The following is a 15,628-nucleotide window of genomic DNA, read 5'->3' as shown; positions in this document are numbered from 1 at the left end:
TAATCAAAATTATCCATTTTGCACTTCATAATGTTCTCTATCTTTTGTTTGGTCAAAAATTTCTCCATTCTCCATAAATCTGACAAATACGCTATTTTTTACTCCCCTAATTTATTTATAGTATCAATCTTTATACCTAGATCATGTATCCATTTGGACTTTATTCTTGTGTACAGTGTCAGGCATTGGTCTATGCCCAGTTTCCACCACACTGTTATCTAATTTTCCCAGCAGTTTTTGTCAAACAGTGAGTTCTTATCCCAGAAGCTGGGGTCCTTGAGTTTATTAAACAGTAGACTGCTATATTCATTGACTACTGTGTCATGAGTACCTAACCTATTCCACTGATATACCCCCCTATTTCTTAGCCAGTATGAAGTGGTTTTGATGATTTGCTGCTTTATAATACAATTTGAGATCTGGTAGGGCTAGGCCACCTTCCCTAGCATTTGTTTTCATTAGTACCCTTGATATTCTGGACCTTTTGTTCTTCCAGATGAATTTTAATATTATTTTTTTCTAGCTCTAGAAAATAATTATCTGGTAGTTTGAGTGGTATGACACTGAGTAAGTAAATTAATTTAGGTAGAATTGTAATTTTTATTATATTGGCTCACCTTAACCACAAGCAACTGATGTTTTTCTACTTACATAGATCTGACTTTATTTGTGCGAAATGTTTTATAATTATATTCATGTAGTTGCTGGATTTGTTTTGACAGGTAGACGCCCAGATATTTTATAGTGTCTGCCATAGCTTTAAATGGGATTTATCTTTCTATCTCTTGCTGTTGGTCTTTGTTAGTAATATATAGAAATGCAGATGATTTATGTGGGTTTATTTTGTAATCTGTAACTTTGTCAAAGTTGTTTATTATTTCAAGTATTTCTTTTTTACTTGATTCTCTGAAATTTTCTAAGTATATCATCATATCATCTGCAAAGAGCGATAACTTAGTTTCTTCTTTGCCTATTCTAATCTTCAGTTAACTTTTGCATCGCCTTTTCCATTTGTCCAGTTGTTCCTTTTAAGGAGTTATTTTCTCCAGTTAGGTTTTGCGCTTCCATTTGTCCAATTTTTCCCTGTTAGGTTTTGTGCTTCCTTTTCCATTTGTCCAGTTTTCCTTTTTAAGGAGCTGTTCTCTTCAGTGAATTCTTTTTTCATAATTTTAAAATCATTGGCCAGTTTTTCTTCTACTTCTCTAATTTGGTTTCAGAATCTTTCTTGAGCTCTTCAGCAATGCTCTTTGGGCTTGAGACCAGTTCGTATTATCTTCTGAAGTTTCACATGGGAATTTAATCTCAATGCTGACCTCTTCAGTATTCATGTTTTGGTCCTTGTCCCCGTAGTAAGATTCTATGGTCTTTTCTTTTCTAGTTTGCTTCTTGCTCGTGATGATTGCCTTTTTCCTGACTTTTAAAGTGGATCTCTGCTTCTGGGGCACAGATGCCTCTGTCCCACGGTTCTTGTCCTTGGAGCTTGAGGCTTTGTGTATTGTGGCTTCTGGTTCTTTTAGCTAGAAGCTAAAATGGTTCAGTTTACCTGGTGTTGAACTGACTGGTGTGCCAAAGCAGAAGCCAGGTGAAGTCTTTCTGAATTTCCCTGGAGTTATCCTGGAGCTTGTTCAGTGAGGTGTGGGGGAGGGGTATTCCATCCACAGGAGGTCTAGTCTCCTGAACTTGAACATAGGCAGGCTCAGCTGCTGGTGAACCTCGTCTGCAATAGTATCTTCCCTATTCCTCTGTCTGTGCTGAGACTTGCCTGGGGTCCTCGTGTTGGTGCTTATGGGCTCCATCCCTCTCGGGCTCAGGATCTCTTCCCAGTTTGCCGAGGTGGGGCTGTCTGGGACAGCTCTGGTCCTACACTGGTTCCCATCAGCTACTACAGGAGGGACCCCCCTTTGTGATTCTCCTTGCCTTATGGGCTAAGAGACTGTTTACACCTTCAGCTGATCCCACTATTCCAGGATTTTTCCTGGGGAAATATTCTCTGGGTTTTTCAAGGTGAATAATGGGAGGGGGAGAACATTTACAGATCATTCTGCCATCTTGGCTCCCAGAAATTCAAGTAGATGACTTATAGATATTTAATCTGCAGGCTGATAGTTTTTGGAGCAGTTGTTGCTGTTACCTTGGGTTCTGGGCTTCTCTCTCACTCAGTTCTACTCTTGTGCTCGGCTGATGTGTTTGAGAACCCACACTGTTGCTACTGTTTCAGAACACCTGTGGTTCCTGCTTGGCATTGCTGTGGAGGGGTCTGCGCTGGTACAGCCTGTGTACTGTTTGCTCCTCCAACCCAATGCAACAGATCCTTCCTGTTGACCTTCCAGGCTGTCCTGGGCTGGAAATTTGCCACATTCTGTCTCCAGTTGGATTCTGCCACTCTAAAATTTGTTCAGATTCTCTCTTTAGAGGCATCTGAAGAAATTTGTCTTAGAGCTTAGCTAAATACTTGCTCTCACTCCACCATTTTGGCTCTGCCCCCTCACACACACCCCTTTTTTAAGTGTCACTATTGGTAACTATTGTCTCCTAAATTCTCACCCCAACATAGTTAGGCAAAAGGAGGCCGTGTAGTGACCATGTTCAAAAACATCATCTCTGCCTGTCTATCTATACTTTGTGTCTAGCACTGCTTCATCTTAGGTTTTCTGGAGGTATGACTGGTTATTGCAAGGATCTGAGTTCTTAATTCTTACGAAGTTGCTTTTCTTCACAGTGTTGCTGACCTTACATATTTTCCTTATTCTTCTTACTTCACTGCATCAGTGAAGCATTTGTTAGTATTCTCTGAAACTATTTTCCCCCATCATTTCTTATACCACAGTAATATTCTCTTATATTCATTTACTACAATTTGTACAGCCATTACCCAGGTCTCTAAATACTGGTATGAAATATTTCCTTAGGTTCTAGTTCTTTTTTTCCCATTTTTTCTCCTTTAAATCAGAACATTTATTTTGTTTATTACTAGACATTTCCCAATATTATCTTTTTCCCCTCCCCCATTTTACTTGTTTCCCTTGTGAGTTTGTTGTATTTCTATATCAAACTCTGTGTGTGTGTGTGTGTGTGTGTGTGTGTGTGTGCGCGCGTTAAACACTACTTTGTTCATTTTATGTGAGGGAGGTTCATTTGATATTCACTATCCCTACCCCTTCCACCATATTTATATATTTTTCTCATGTACCACAGTTATGGAAAATATATATTTCCTTTCAGTTATACAAATAAGTTTTCTAGGTTTTTCTGGACTCTTGGCTCCTCTGTGGTCTTTTAGTCAAAAAATGCTTGAAAGTCTTCTACCATTAAAGGTTCATTTTTTTATCTTTGTAGAATTATGCTTAGCTTTGCAGAATGTTATTATTTATAAGCCCGTCTATTTTGTCTTTTGGCATATTATATTCTCATAGCTCCTCTTGTAATAAATACAAACTGCTAGGTTTCTTTTTGATCCTGGCAGTAGTTCCTTGGTACTTTAACTGCTTTTATCCAGGTGCTTGCAACAGTTTTGCTTCGTTGTGAGAGTTCTGCATTTTGATTATGACATTAGTCAAAGGAGTCAGAGTCAGTTAACATTTATTAAGTGTCTCCAATGTTCCAGGCACTGTCCTTAGGATACAAAGAAAGGCCCTTGTGCTCAAGGAGCTCGTTATCTAATGGAGGAAGGTAACACATAAAAAGAAGCTTAAAAGGTGAGCAGGATAAATTAAGAGGAGTAGAGGTTACTGATATGGAGGGTATGATGAAATCCTGTAGCTCTTAGGTGAGAGGGGTCTTTTAGCTCCATTTTTCAACCTGGGATTTGATCAGAAGACAGTGGATGGTAGAAGCATTCCAAGGTTGGGGTTTCATAAGGCATAAATTGATGATAGGTCAAAGGGGAAAGAAATTCAAATGTGAAGGAAAGTTTGGAAGTTGAACTGATTGACCAAGGAGTCAAGATTCGGAAGGGTGAAGAACTTAGCCATTTCAAGAGTGCTGGCCTGGAAAAGATATAAAGGGGTGGTGAAGCTATTGGAGGTTAGAGTGAGTACAAAGGACAGGGTTAGGGGTTATAAGGCAGTGGGAATGATGATGTGATGAAAAGCTATAATCAGGTAAGGAATCTGGGAATTTATGAACATGGAGGTAGAACACTTGTGGGTGAAGGCACAAGCAAGAGTTTCATTATCCCTGTTTAGTTAAGGTGAAATGGAGAAGTAGGTCATAAAAACTGAGTAGACTGAGAAACTGTAAAGTTAGAGTATTTGACGGTGTCAATATGTATGTATGTCTCCTTCCATTTTTAAGCTACCCTCCTTGAGAAAACAGTCTACATTCCTACATCCTCTTCCTCTCTCTCACTGTCTCTCTCACTCCTCACTCTCACAGAAGCATTCTGGCTTCTGATCTTGGGATGATTCGTTTTATATAAAGAAGTCACATGTAGTCAATAAAATATAGATATTTCATGCCCCCACTAGTAATAGTACTTGCTCTTCTACCTGAAGAAGTTTTGCCAGTCTGTTTCTTTCACCCTCAAACAAGTTTTGTTTGTCTTTGTTTTGGGTATTGTTTTATTCAGATTGTAAAGTCTAACGTAGAAGATATTTTCAGTGTATATTTAATAGGGACAGCTATGTGGTACAGTGGATAGAATGCTGGGCCTGGATTTTGGAAGACATGAGTTCATGTCCAGCCTGACATTTATTAGCTGTGTGACGCTGGGCAGGTATTTAACCTCTGCCTCAATTTCCTACTCTGTAAAATAGGAATGATAAAGCACCAGTGTTGTTATCCCAAGGTTGTTGTGAGGATCAAATGAGGTAATAATTATAAAGTACTTAGCACAGTTCTTGACACATAGTAAGTGTTATAGAAATGTTAGTTATTTTTATTATTAGCTTCTCCAGAAATTTATAATTTTATATGAATAAATACAATGAGGGTCTGTTCTTTTTTGTATAAATATTGAACTACAAATAATGATGCAGTTTACTAACTCATGGATTGAATTACCATTCATTTTGCTCATATAATTTCAGTTGATGGTGGACTATGGATTTTTAAGAATAGCTCACTGGTATAATGCATATTGAATTATTTTCAAGATAAAAATAATATAATAAAAAGTATATGACAGGGATTGAATGGAAGTAACATTTCTGCTGTGCTTTCTCATGAGACTAATAGACACACACATTTATTATTATTTTTTTTGTAGGCTCATAGTTGGCAACCTGGAATAAAAAATCCTTACCGTGGTGTGGTTGTTTGGCCTGTTCCTGAAAACATTGAAATCACTGTGACTCTGTTTAAGGTAAGTTTCATTTGTACATTTTGTTTTTCCTAATAGAATGTGTGACATTTAAAAAGTTCAAGAGACGTAATTTCTGGATAATTTAATCATTTTGTTAATAATACCAGCATGTTTGTTAATGAAAGGATAGTCATTTGGTCATCTTCCTTAAACCAAAAACCCTGCATGGCAGGGGTCTCACAGTTTCTATGCCTTTGAAATAGCAGGTGTTCCTGTGGGTGGCAATGAACTCTGATTGGTTACAATTAATGATAAAATGAATATTACAATGAGAAGCTGGGCTGTATTACAATGAGGATCTTAGAGTAGTGACTTGGGTCACCCAAATCTGGGTCAAAGAGACTTATCAATTTACATATCACCTGTCTGACAAAAAGGAGAATCAATAATTTCCCAGACCTGTCTGAGCAGGAATGCACCCATTAGCCTAAATTAGAATTTCCTTTACTGCCTGATTAGATCTTGGCCTGGGTAAATCTTTTAGAAAGGTTTTCTACACTGTTTGATTTCTGGAGAAAGAAGTAGAGAAAGGAAAAAAATTTGGTTCTAATACAATAATTGGTTATTAATACAAGAGAGAAATAATTGTTTCAAATGTAAGTTTCTTAAGGGCTGTGACTGTATAATTTTTGTCGTTATGTGATCAGCTTCTTAGCTTAGTTTTTAGCATGTAGTAGATGCTTATTAAATGTGTGCTGTTTGATTGATTTGATACATTACAAAATGTATTATCCCAGAATTATGATTCTTTCTCAGTATTGTAACAGTTTGTTCTTCCTTGTGAAGCCGAGCCATTATGATGAATATAATTGCTGTAAAAGACATCTGCAAAAGGGAGGAATATAATATATTGTTTTTAGGTTTACCTTCTTTCCTGGCACCTACATGTGTATGTGTGTGTGAACCTGGATATATTTATACACATAAACTCATATGTGTGCATGTACTTGTATACATGCATGTATTTATCTCATATACTCATACATATGTAAGAATATGTGTGTATGTATGTATGTATGTATGCATACATACTCTGGTGTCCTGGTTAAGTAGATCCTCATTCTGCTGACTCTGATAATCTGGTATAAGGTGTATGTTTCAAATTTAGCATTTTATATTTTGATATATACCATTTGTTGCTGCTTTATGTAATATATTTATGCAATTAAAGTAGTTGCTTTTTTTCTTTTAATTAAAGTTAAGAGGCAGTATGGAATAATGAATTGAGAAATAGGCTTGAAGTTATTAGAAAGGCCTGTGTTCCATTCTTGCCTCTGATTCATAATCTGATTGTAGATAAATCACTTAACCCCTCAGAGTGCTGGGCAGTTCTTTGAAATTATTACATATATACTAGTTGTTAATCTGCATTTAGTAAAGGAAGTTTTTATACCAGGAGTTCCTTAAAATGATAAAAATCACAGGTCCAGACCCTGGCGTCCCCAGCAAGTTGTTGATTAAAAAAAACAACCTTCAGATTAAACTTATATTTTAATCTTTTGTGCTATGAAAAAAGGAAAGAACTAATTTTATGCATGCATGCGTGCATGTGTGTGTATATATGTGTGTGTGTGTGCACACGCTTTAGGAAAAGAAGGGTTTATCATTTGGGTCAAAGAGAAGTACATTTTTTCCACGATGAATTAGGTCAATCCTGCAAACAAAAGCAGTAGAATATTTAAGATATTGGAAATATTTTAAAAATAAGCATGTATTGGTCATTCCATATCACATAACATTAGTTCTTTATTTTGTTTTCATGGAAATAGACTAAGAAAAAAATGGATGATAGTTTCTTGCTATTTTATTTATTATTATATCATAGAATCTTGACATGTATTACAGAAACAGAGAAGGATATATTTCCAGTGTGTCTTCTGGAATGTCTGTTCTATAAGCAACAAACTACCCTTCATCTTAAATCTGTTCCTTTTCCACTCCTTCCATCTGCTAGCTTTTACTAAATCTTGACTTTCCTTTGATGACATAGCTTTCTTTTCCAGTATTGACTGTACCTTCACTCATTCTCAGCTTACTGATTGAGGCAGAGGAATTAGAATACTGTTTCACATTGCCACTTCCAGATTCTCCCCTTTCTCCTTTACTCAGTAACTTCTCTTCTTTTAAATTTCATGCTATTCATATCTGGTACCCAATCAGAATTCAGTAGTGTTGCCTACAGACCCCCAGGTTACTCCCCTTCTTTCCTTATTGAGTTAGACATCTGGCTTACAATTCTTCTCTCTTCTGCAATGCTTGCCCTCATACGAGGGGACTTAACATACATACTGTTTCTCCCTAAAGTGCCCTGGCCTCTCAGTTCCTTAACCTACTCACTTCCCATTAGCTACTTCTCCAGCCACCATAGCCGCACAGAAAAATGGCCGTGCCTTTTATCTTACCATTATCACAAATGTACCACCTCCATGTTCAAGAATTCTGGAATCCCCTTATTTGACCATAATCTATTGGCTTTTTACCTTTCCCTCTTACTTCCTTTACATAACCTTACTCTTCATTCTCACCATGACCTCCAGTCTCTTGACCCCTATTAATAGGCTGAACTCCATCAAATGTCAAAGACTTACAATTTCATCGGTGTGGGCACTCCTTTTACTTTAGAGTGTAGAGTGCAGTGTATCTAAAACGTGTAGTCTTGGAATGTTCCCTGAATATCAGAGAAGTCATTTGATTGGCCTAAGGCCACATAGCTGGTGTCAGAGATAGGATTTGAACTCAGGTCTTCCTAAATCCAAGTCCAGCACAATCCACCATGTCATATTGCATTTCTCTCGGGTTTCTTATCCAGAAGCATAGCATCATATTTTTGAGACAAAAAGGATTCTTAAAGATGATCTATTCTAACTTCTCCATTGTACAAATTAGAAAACAGTTTCAGAAAAAAAAGATGATTTGTCCAAGGTTTGGTGGTAGGGAGCTCAGAATAAGTAATAGATCTCCTGACTTGTAGCCTGCTGGGCAGTGCTCTTTCTACTACTTAAAAAATACATACACACACACACACACACACACACACACACACACACACACACACACACACGAATGCACGCACACAGAATTTTTTCTTGCCACTACAGTATTAGGATAAGGACTGTTTTTGCTTTTTTTTATAAGTATCATACTTTACCTAGCATAGTGCCTGGCCTGTATAATTGCTTAATAAATGCTGATTTTTCAGATTGATTAAAGGCTTTTTTTTTTGTTTCACAATTTGCTAAAATTTTATAACATTGGAATTGTTTCAGTAATTTAAATAATATTTGAGGCAAAGTGATATGCTATACTGTACTTGTGGTAGAGAGTAAATGTGGGTTTTTCCCGATTTCACTGTTTCTTTAGCAAAGAACTAAAAATCGAAGTTATGTATTTATTGCTGATTATGGAAATGTCATCAACTAAAGAGTGTTTTTAGGAAGGTAGAAACCACTTTGGCAGCTTGTCGTGGACAGCTATCATATAAGTAAGGGTACATAAGGAGCATCTTAATTTTAATTCTAATACTTTGAGTAATTTAATATAATTATTTGTGCCTAATAAAGAGCAAGTGTGAAACCATTCATGTTACAAGATTATATTTGCAAAGGGAGACAGCATATACATATATTATTATGTGCAACATATGTACAAAATAAATTCAACTTGATTTTGCGGGAGAAAGTACTAATACATTGGAGGACCAGCAAGGCTTCATGTAAAAGGTGTTACTTGAGTTGAGTATATTTTTTTGCCTTTTAAAAATTATTTTTATTTCATTAAATATTACCAAATTACATGTAATTTTTAATTTTTTAAATTTTTTTAAATTTTAAGTTTTATTTATTTTTAGATTTCGACATTCATTTCCACAAAATTTTGAGTTCCAATTTTTCTCTCCATCTCTCCCCTCGCCCCCTCCATAACACATTGCATTCTGAATACCCCTTCCCTCAATGAGCCTTCCTTTCTATCACACCCCACTCTTCCCTTATCCCCATCTTCTCTCTTTTATCATAGGGCAAAATAAATTTCTGTGCCCCATTACCTGTATTTCTTATTTCCCAGTTATATGCAGTAGCAATTCTCAACGTTCATTTCTAATACTTTGGGTTCCAATTTATCTCCCTCCCTCCCTCCCTCCCCACCTATCCCCACTGAGAAGGCAGGCAATTCAATACAGGCTATATATGTGTCATTTTGCAAAAGACTTCCATAATAGTCATGTTGTGTAAGACTAACTATATTGCTCTCCATCCTGCCCTGTTCCCCCCTTTTTTCTCTCTCATTTGACCTTATCCCTTCCCAAAAGTGTTTACTTCTAATTACTCCCTTCTCCCATTTGCCCTCCCTTCTATCATCCCTCCTCACCCCAGTTGTCCCTTTCTCTCCTACTTTCCTGTAGTGTAAGATAGATTTTCATACCAAATTTAATGAGCATGTTATTCCCTCCTGAAGCCATATGTGAAGAGAGTAAGCTTCACTTTTCCCCTCTCACCTCCTCCCTTTTCTCCTCCACTGAAAAAGATTTTTCTTATCTCTTTTATGAGTGATAATTTAATTTGCCCCATTCCATTTCTCCCTTTCTCCTCCCAAAATATTCCTCTCTTCCCCCTTAATTTTATTTTTTATAACTATCTTCCCTTCTGATTCAACTCAACCTGTACTCTCTGTCTACGTGTGTGTGTGTGTGTGCGTGTGTGTATGTGTGTGAGATCCCTCCACCTACCCAAATACTGAGAAAAGTCTCAAGAGTTACAAATATTATCTTTCCATATAGGAATGTAAACAGTTCAGCTTTAGGAAGTCCTTTATGATTTGTCTTTCTTGTTTACCTTTTCATGCTTCTCTTGATTCTTGTGTTTGAAAGTCAGATTTTCTATTCAGTTCTGGTCTTTTCTTCATGAATGCTTGAAAGTCCTCTATATCATTGAATTACCATTTTTTCCCTTGAAGTATTATACTCAGTTTTGCTGGGTAGATAATTCTTGGTTTTTAATCCCAGTTCCTTTGACTTCTGGAATATCCTATTCCAAGCCCTTCAATCCCTTAATGTAGAAGCTGCTACATCCTGTGTTATCCTGATTGTATTTCCACAATACTAGAATTATTTCTTTCTGGCTGCTTGCGATATTTTCTCCTTGAGCTGGGAACTCTGAAATTTGGCCACAATATTCCTGGGAGTTTCTCCTTTCAGGTCTCTTTCAGGAAGTGATCAGTGGATTCTTTCAATATTTATTTTGCCCCGTGGTTCTAAAATATTAGAGAAGTTTTCCTTGATAATTTCATGAGAGATAATGTCTAGGCTCTTTTTTGATCATGGCGTTCAGGTAGTCCCATAATTTTTAAATTGTCTCTCCTAGATCTGTTTTCCAGGTCAGTTGTTTTTTCAATGAGATATTTCACATTATCTTCTATTTTTTCAATCTTTTGGTTTTGTTTTGTAACTTCTTGATTTATTGCATAGTCATTAGCTTCCCTGAACTCCACTCTCATTTTTTAAAAATTAATTTTATTTTCAGTGTTCTACAATCACTACCATATAACTTAGATTTTTTTTCCCCTTGCTCCCCGCTACCTTCCCCTTTCCTCCCTGATACAGCATGCAAATTTATATAGGTTCTTCACATACATTCCGATTAAATACATTTTCGCTATAGTCGTGCTGTGCAGAAGAATTAAACTGAATGGGAGAAATCATATAACAAACCAAAACATAATACACACACACAAAATTATATGCTACATTCTATGATTGAATTCCATAGTTCTTTGTCTATATGTGGAATGCAATTTGCCTTAAAAGACCATGGGGAATTTTGTTAAGTCCTTGTATTGCAATGAAGTTCCAAGTCTACCAGAAAAAACTCTCACACACTGTGGTCACTGCTGTGCACAAAGTTCTCCTAGTTCTGCTTCTTTTGCTCAGCATCAGATCATATAAGTCTTTCCAGGCCTCTCTGAAGTCTTCCTGTTCATCATTTCTTTATAGCATAATTGTATTCCATTACATTCATGTACCATAATTTTTTCAACCATTCCCCAATTGATGTACATCCCCTTGATTTCCAGTTTTTAGCCACCACAAAGAGTGCTGCTATAAATATTTTTGAACATGTGGGACCCTTTCCCATTTTTATAATCTCTTGGGGAGAAGTGATATTGCTGGGTCAAAGGGTATGCAAATTTTTGTAACCCTTTGAGCATAGTTCCAGATTGCTCTCTAGAATGGTTGGATGAGCTCACAGCTCCACCAACAATGAATTAGTGTTCCAACTCTCCCACATCCTCTCCAATATTTATCATCTTCCTGTTCTGTCATGTTTGCCAATCTGATAGGTATGATGTGGTACCTCAGAGTTTTTTTGATTTACCTCTCTCTAATAAATAGTGATTTAGAGCATTTTTTCATTTGACTATAGATAGCTTTAATTTCTGTTCATATCCTTTGCCAATTTATCAATTGGGGAATGACTTGTATTGTTGTACATTTGACTCAGTTCTCTATATATTCTAGAAATGAGGCCTTTATCCCCAAGATTAGTTGTAAAAATTCTTTCCCAATATACTACATCCCTCCAAATTTTGGTTGCATTGGGTTTGGTTGTGCAAAAACTTTTCAGTTTAATGTAATCAAAATTATCTATCTTGCATAATGCTTTCTATCTCTTCTTCAGTCAAAAATTCTTCCCTTCTCCATAAATCTGATAAATACACTATTCCTTGCTCCTCCAATTTGTCCATAGTATCAATCTTTATACTTATCTCATGTATCCATTTGGACTTTATTCTTGTGTACTGTGTCAGGCATTGGTATATTAACCAGTCTGTTAACCAGTTTTCCCAGCAATTTTTTTTTTTGCACAGTGAGTTCTTATCCCAGAAGCTGGGGTCCTTGGGTTTATCAAACAGTAGGTTGCTATATTCATTGCCTACTGTGTCTTGAGTACCTAGCCTGTTCGACTTGTCTAGCCTTCTGTTTCTTAGCCAGTACCAAGTGGTTTTGATAATTGCTGCTTTATAATGCCATTTGAGATATGATAGGGCTAGGCCATCTTCCTTAGCTTTTCTTTTCATTAGTCCCTTTGGTATTCTGGACCTTTTGTTCTTCCAGATGAATTTTGATATTATTTTATCCAGCTCTAGAAAATAATTATCTGACAGTTTAATTGGTATGTCACTAAATAAGTAAATTAATTTAGGTAGAATTGTCATTTTTATTATATTGGCTCGGCCTACCCATGTTCAACTGATGTTTTTCTACTTACTTAGGTCTGACTTTATTTGTGTGAAAAGTGTCTTGTAATTGTGTTCATATAGTCCCTGGGTTTGTTTTGGCAAGTAAACTCCCAAACATTTTATAGTGTCTACCCTAACTTTAAATGGGATTTCTCTTTCTATCTCTTGCTGTTGGACTTTGTTACTAATATGTAGGAATGCAGAAAATTTGTGTGGGTTTATTTTGTAACCTGCAACTTTTCCAGAGTTGTTTATTATTTCAAGTAATTTTTTACTTGAATCTCTGGGATTCCCTAAGTATATCATCATATCATCTGCAAAGAGTGATAACTTAGATTCTTCTTTGCCTGTTCTAATTCCTTCAATTTCTTTGTCTTGTCTAATTGCTACAGCTAACATTTTTAGTACCCTATTGAATAATAGTGGTGATAATGGACATCTTTGTTTCACCCCTGAGCTTATTGGAAATGCATCTTAATGCTTGCTGAAGGTTTTAGGTAGATAATGCTTATTATTTTATGGAAAGTTCCCTTTGTTCCTATGCTCTCTTGTGTTTTTCATAGGAATGGGTGTTGTATTTTGTCAAAAGCTTTTTCTGCATCCATTGAGATAATCATATGGTTTCTGTTAGTTTTGTTATTGATATGATCGAAAATGCTAAGAGTTTTCCTAATTTTGAACCAGCCCTGCATTCCTGGTATGAATCCTACCTGATCATAATGTATTATTCTCGTGATAAGATGCTGTATTCGTTTTGCTAAAATCTTGTTTAAAATTTTTGCGTCTATATTCATTGGAGAAATTGGTCTATAATTTTCTTCCTCTGTTTTGTCTCTTCCTGGTTTAGGTATCAAAATCTTATCTGTATCATAAAAAGAATTTTGGAGGACTCCTTCCCCAATTTTCCCAAATAGTCTATGTAGTATTGGAATTAACTATTCTTTAAATATTTGATAGAATTCACTTGTAAATCCATCCAGCCCTGGAGATTTTTTCCTAGGGAGTTCATTGATGGCTTGTTCAATTTGTTTTTCTGAGATGGGGTTGTACTCAACTTCCTCTTCTGTTAGTCTGGGCCATTTATATTTTTTAAAATACTAATCCATCTCATTTACATTGTTGAATTTATGGGCATAAATTTGGGCAAAGTAATTTCTAATTATTGTTTTAATTTCCTCCTCATTGGAGGTGAGTTCACCCCTTTCATTTTTGATATTGGTAATTTGGTTTTCTTTCTTTTTTTAAATCAAATTGACTAAAGGTTTATCAATTTTATTAGTTTTTTCATAAAACCAACTATTAGTTTTATTTATTAGTTCTACAGTTTTCTTAATTTTAATTTTATTACTCTCTCCTTTGGTTTTCATTATTTCTAATTTGGTATTTACCTTGGGGGTTTTCAATTTGTTCTTTTTCTAGCTTTTTCAGCTGCATGCCCAAGTTATTGAGCTCCTCTTTCTCTATTTTATTCATGTAGGCATTCAAAGATATAAAACTTCCCCTAAGAACTGCTTTTGCAGTATCCCATAAGATTTGATATGTTGCCTCATTATTGTCATTCTCTTGAATGAAGTTGTTGATTGTTTCTGTGATTTATTGTTTAACCCACTCCTTCTTTAGGATTAGATTATTTAGTTTCCAATTAATTTTTGGTTTATCCTTCCATGGCCTTTTATTAAATGTAATTTTTATTGCATTATGATCTGAGAAGGATGCATTGGCTATCTCTGCCTTTCTGCACTGGATTGTGAGGTTTTTATGCCCTAGAACATGATCACTTTTTGTATATGTGCCATGTACTGCTAAGAAAAAGGTATATTCCTTTCTATTCCCATTCAGTTTCTCCAGAGATCTATCATATCTACCTTATCCAGAGTTTTATTTACCTCCTTAACTTCTTTCTTGTTTATTTTGAGATTAGATTTATCCAGTTCGCTAGCATAGTTTTGATATCTCTTTTTTCCTGCAACTCCCCCAACCTCTCCTCTAAGAATCTGGATGCTATACCACTTGGAGCATACGTGTTTAGTAATGATATTACTTCATTGTCTATGGTGCTTTTTAGCAGGATATAGTTTCCTTCCTCATCTCTTTTGATCAGATCTATTTCTGCTTTTGCTGTGTCTGAGATAAGGATTGCTACCCCTGCTTTTCTTACATCAGCTGAAGCACAATATATTCTACTCCAGCCTTTTACCTTTACCCTGTGTATCTCCCCGTTTTAAATATGTTTCTTGTAAACAGCATGTTTTTGGATTATGGCTTTCAATCTATTCTGCTATCCGTCTGTGTTTTATGGGAGAGTTCACTACATTCTCATTCACAGTTTTGATTACAATCTATGTCTTTTCTTCCATACTCTTTCCTGCTCTTTGTGCTTTTAGTTCTCCCGTCTCCCTTCCCCTTCTCAATAGAGTTTTCACTTTTGCCCACCACCTCCTGTGGTCTTCCCTTCCTTTCTTCAGCCCCCCTCCTTTTTCCTCCCCTGTATCCTTACAACTTTTTCCCTCCCTTTTAGCTTCCCATCCCCTTTCTTCCCCCCCTCCTCTCCTACCTATAGAGTTAGTTAGATTTATATACTTAATTAAGTTTATTGTTTCCTCCTTGAACCAAATCAGATGAGAGTACTTCTCAATGTCCATCTCCCTCCCCTCTTTTCCTCTACTATAATTTTGTACTTCTTCCAGTGATGTAATTTACCATTTTCTGCTTCCTCCTTTTCATGTCTCTTGTTACAATTCCTTCGCATGCTTAAATTACATTTTTATCATCACATCATTTACTTTATACCTGTTCCCTCTATCTACGTATGTCCCTTTTGTATTTCATAATAGATGTGCAATTCTCAAGATTAACAGGTATCATCTTCCCTTATAGGGAGGTAAAGTTTGCCCAAATTTAGTAAGAAGTTTTTCTTTTCCCCTGTTAACCTTTTTATGCCTCTCTTGAGACCTGCGTTTGAAGATCGAATTTCTATAGAGTTCTGTTGAGGTTTTATCAGGAAAGTCTGGAAATCCCTTATTTCCTTCAGGGTCCATCTCCTTGCCTGAAATGTTATTCTGAACTTTGCTGAGTAATTGATCTTTGTTTGTA

The 15,628-nt window shown here is 36.1% G+C and overlaps 1 protein-coding gene across 16 annotated transcripts in view; it reads left to right on the top strand.

Annotated features, from left to right (window-relative positions):
- EHBP1 (EH domain binding protein 1) overlaps positions 1-15,628 on the top strand; it is a 417,522-nt gene that overhangs the window by 77,181 nt on the left and 324,713 nt on the right. For all 16 annotated transcript variants that reach the window (XM_072635440.1, XM_072635441.1, XM_072635433.1 and 13 more), the window contains exon 4: positions 5,207-5,302. In XM_072635440.1, the coding sequence (XP_072491541.1) occupies positions 5,207-5,302 (96 nt within the window). The remainder of the gene's footprint in view (positions 1-5,206; positions 5,303-15,628) is intronic.

This window comes from Notamacropus eugenii, chromosome 1 (assembly GCF_028372415.1).
Source record: "Notamacropus eugenii isolate mMacEug1 chromosome 1, mMacEug1.pri_v2, whole genome shotgun sequence".
Taxonomy (NCBI): domain Eukaryota; kingdom Metazoa; phylum Chordata; class Mammalia; order Diprotodontia; family Macropodidae; genus Notamacropus; species Notamacropus eugenii.
Note: the sequence above shows the minus strand (reverse complement) of the source record. Positions and strands in the feature narration are given on the sequence as shown.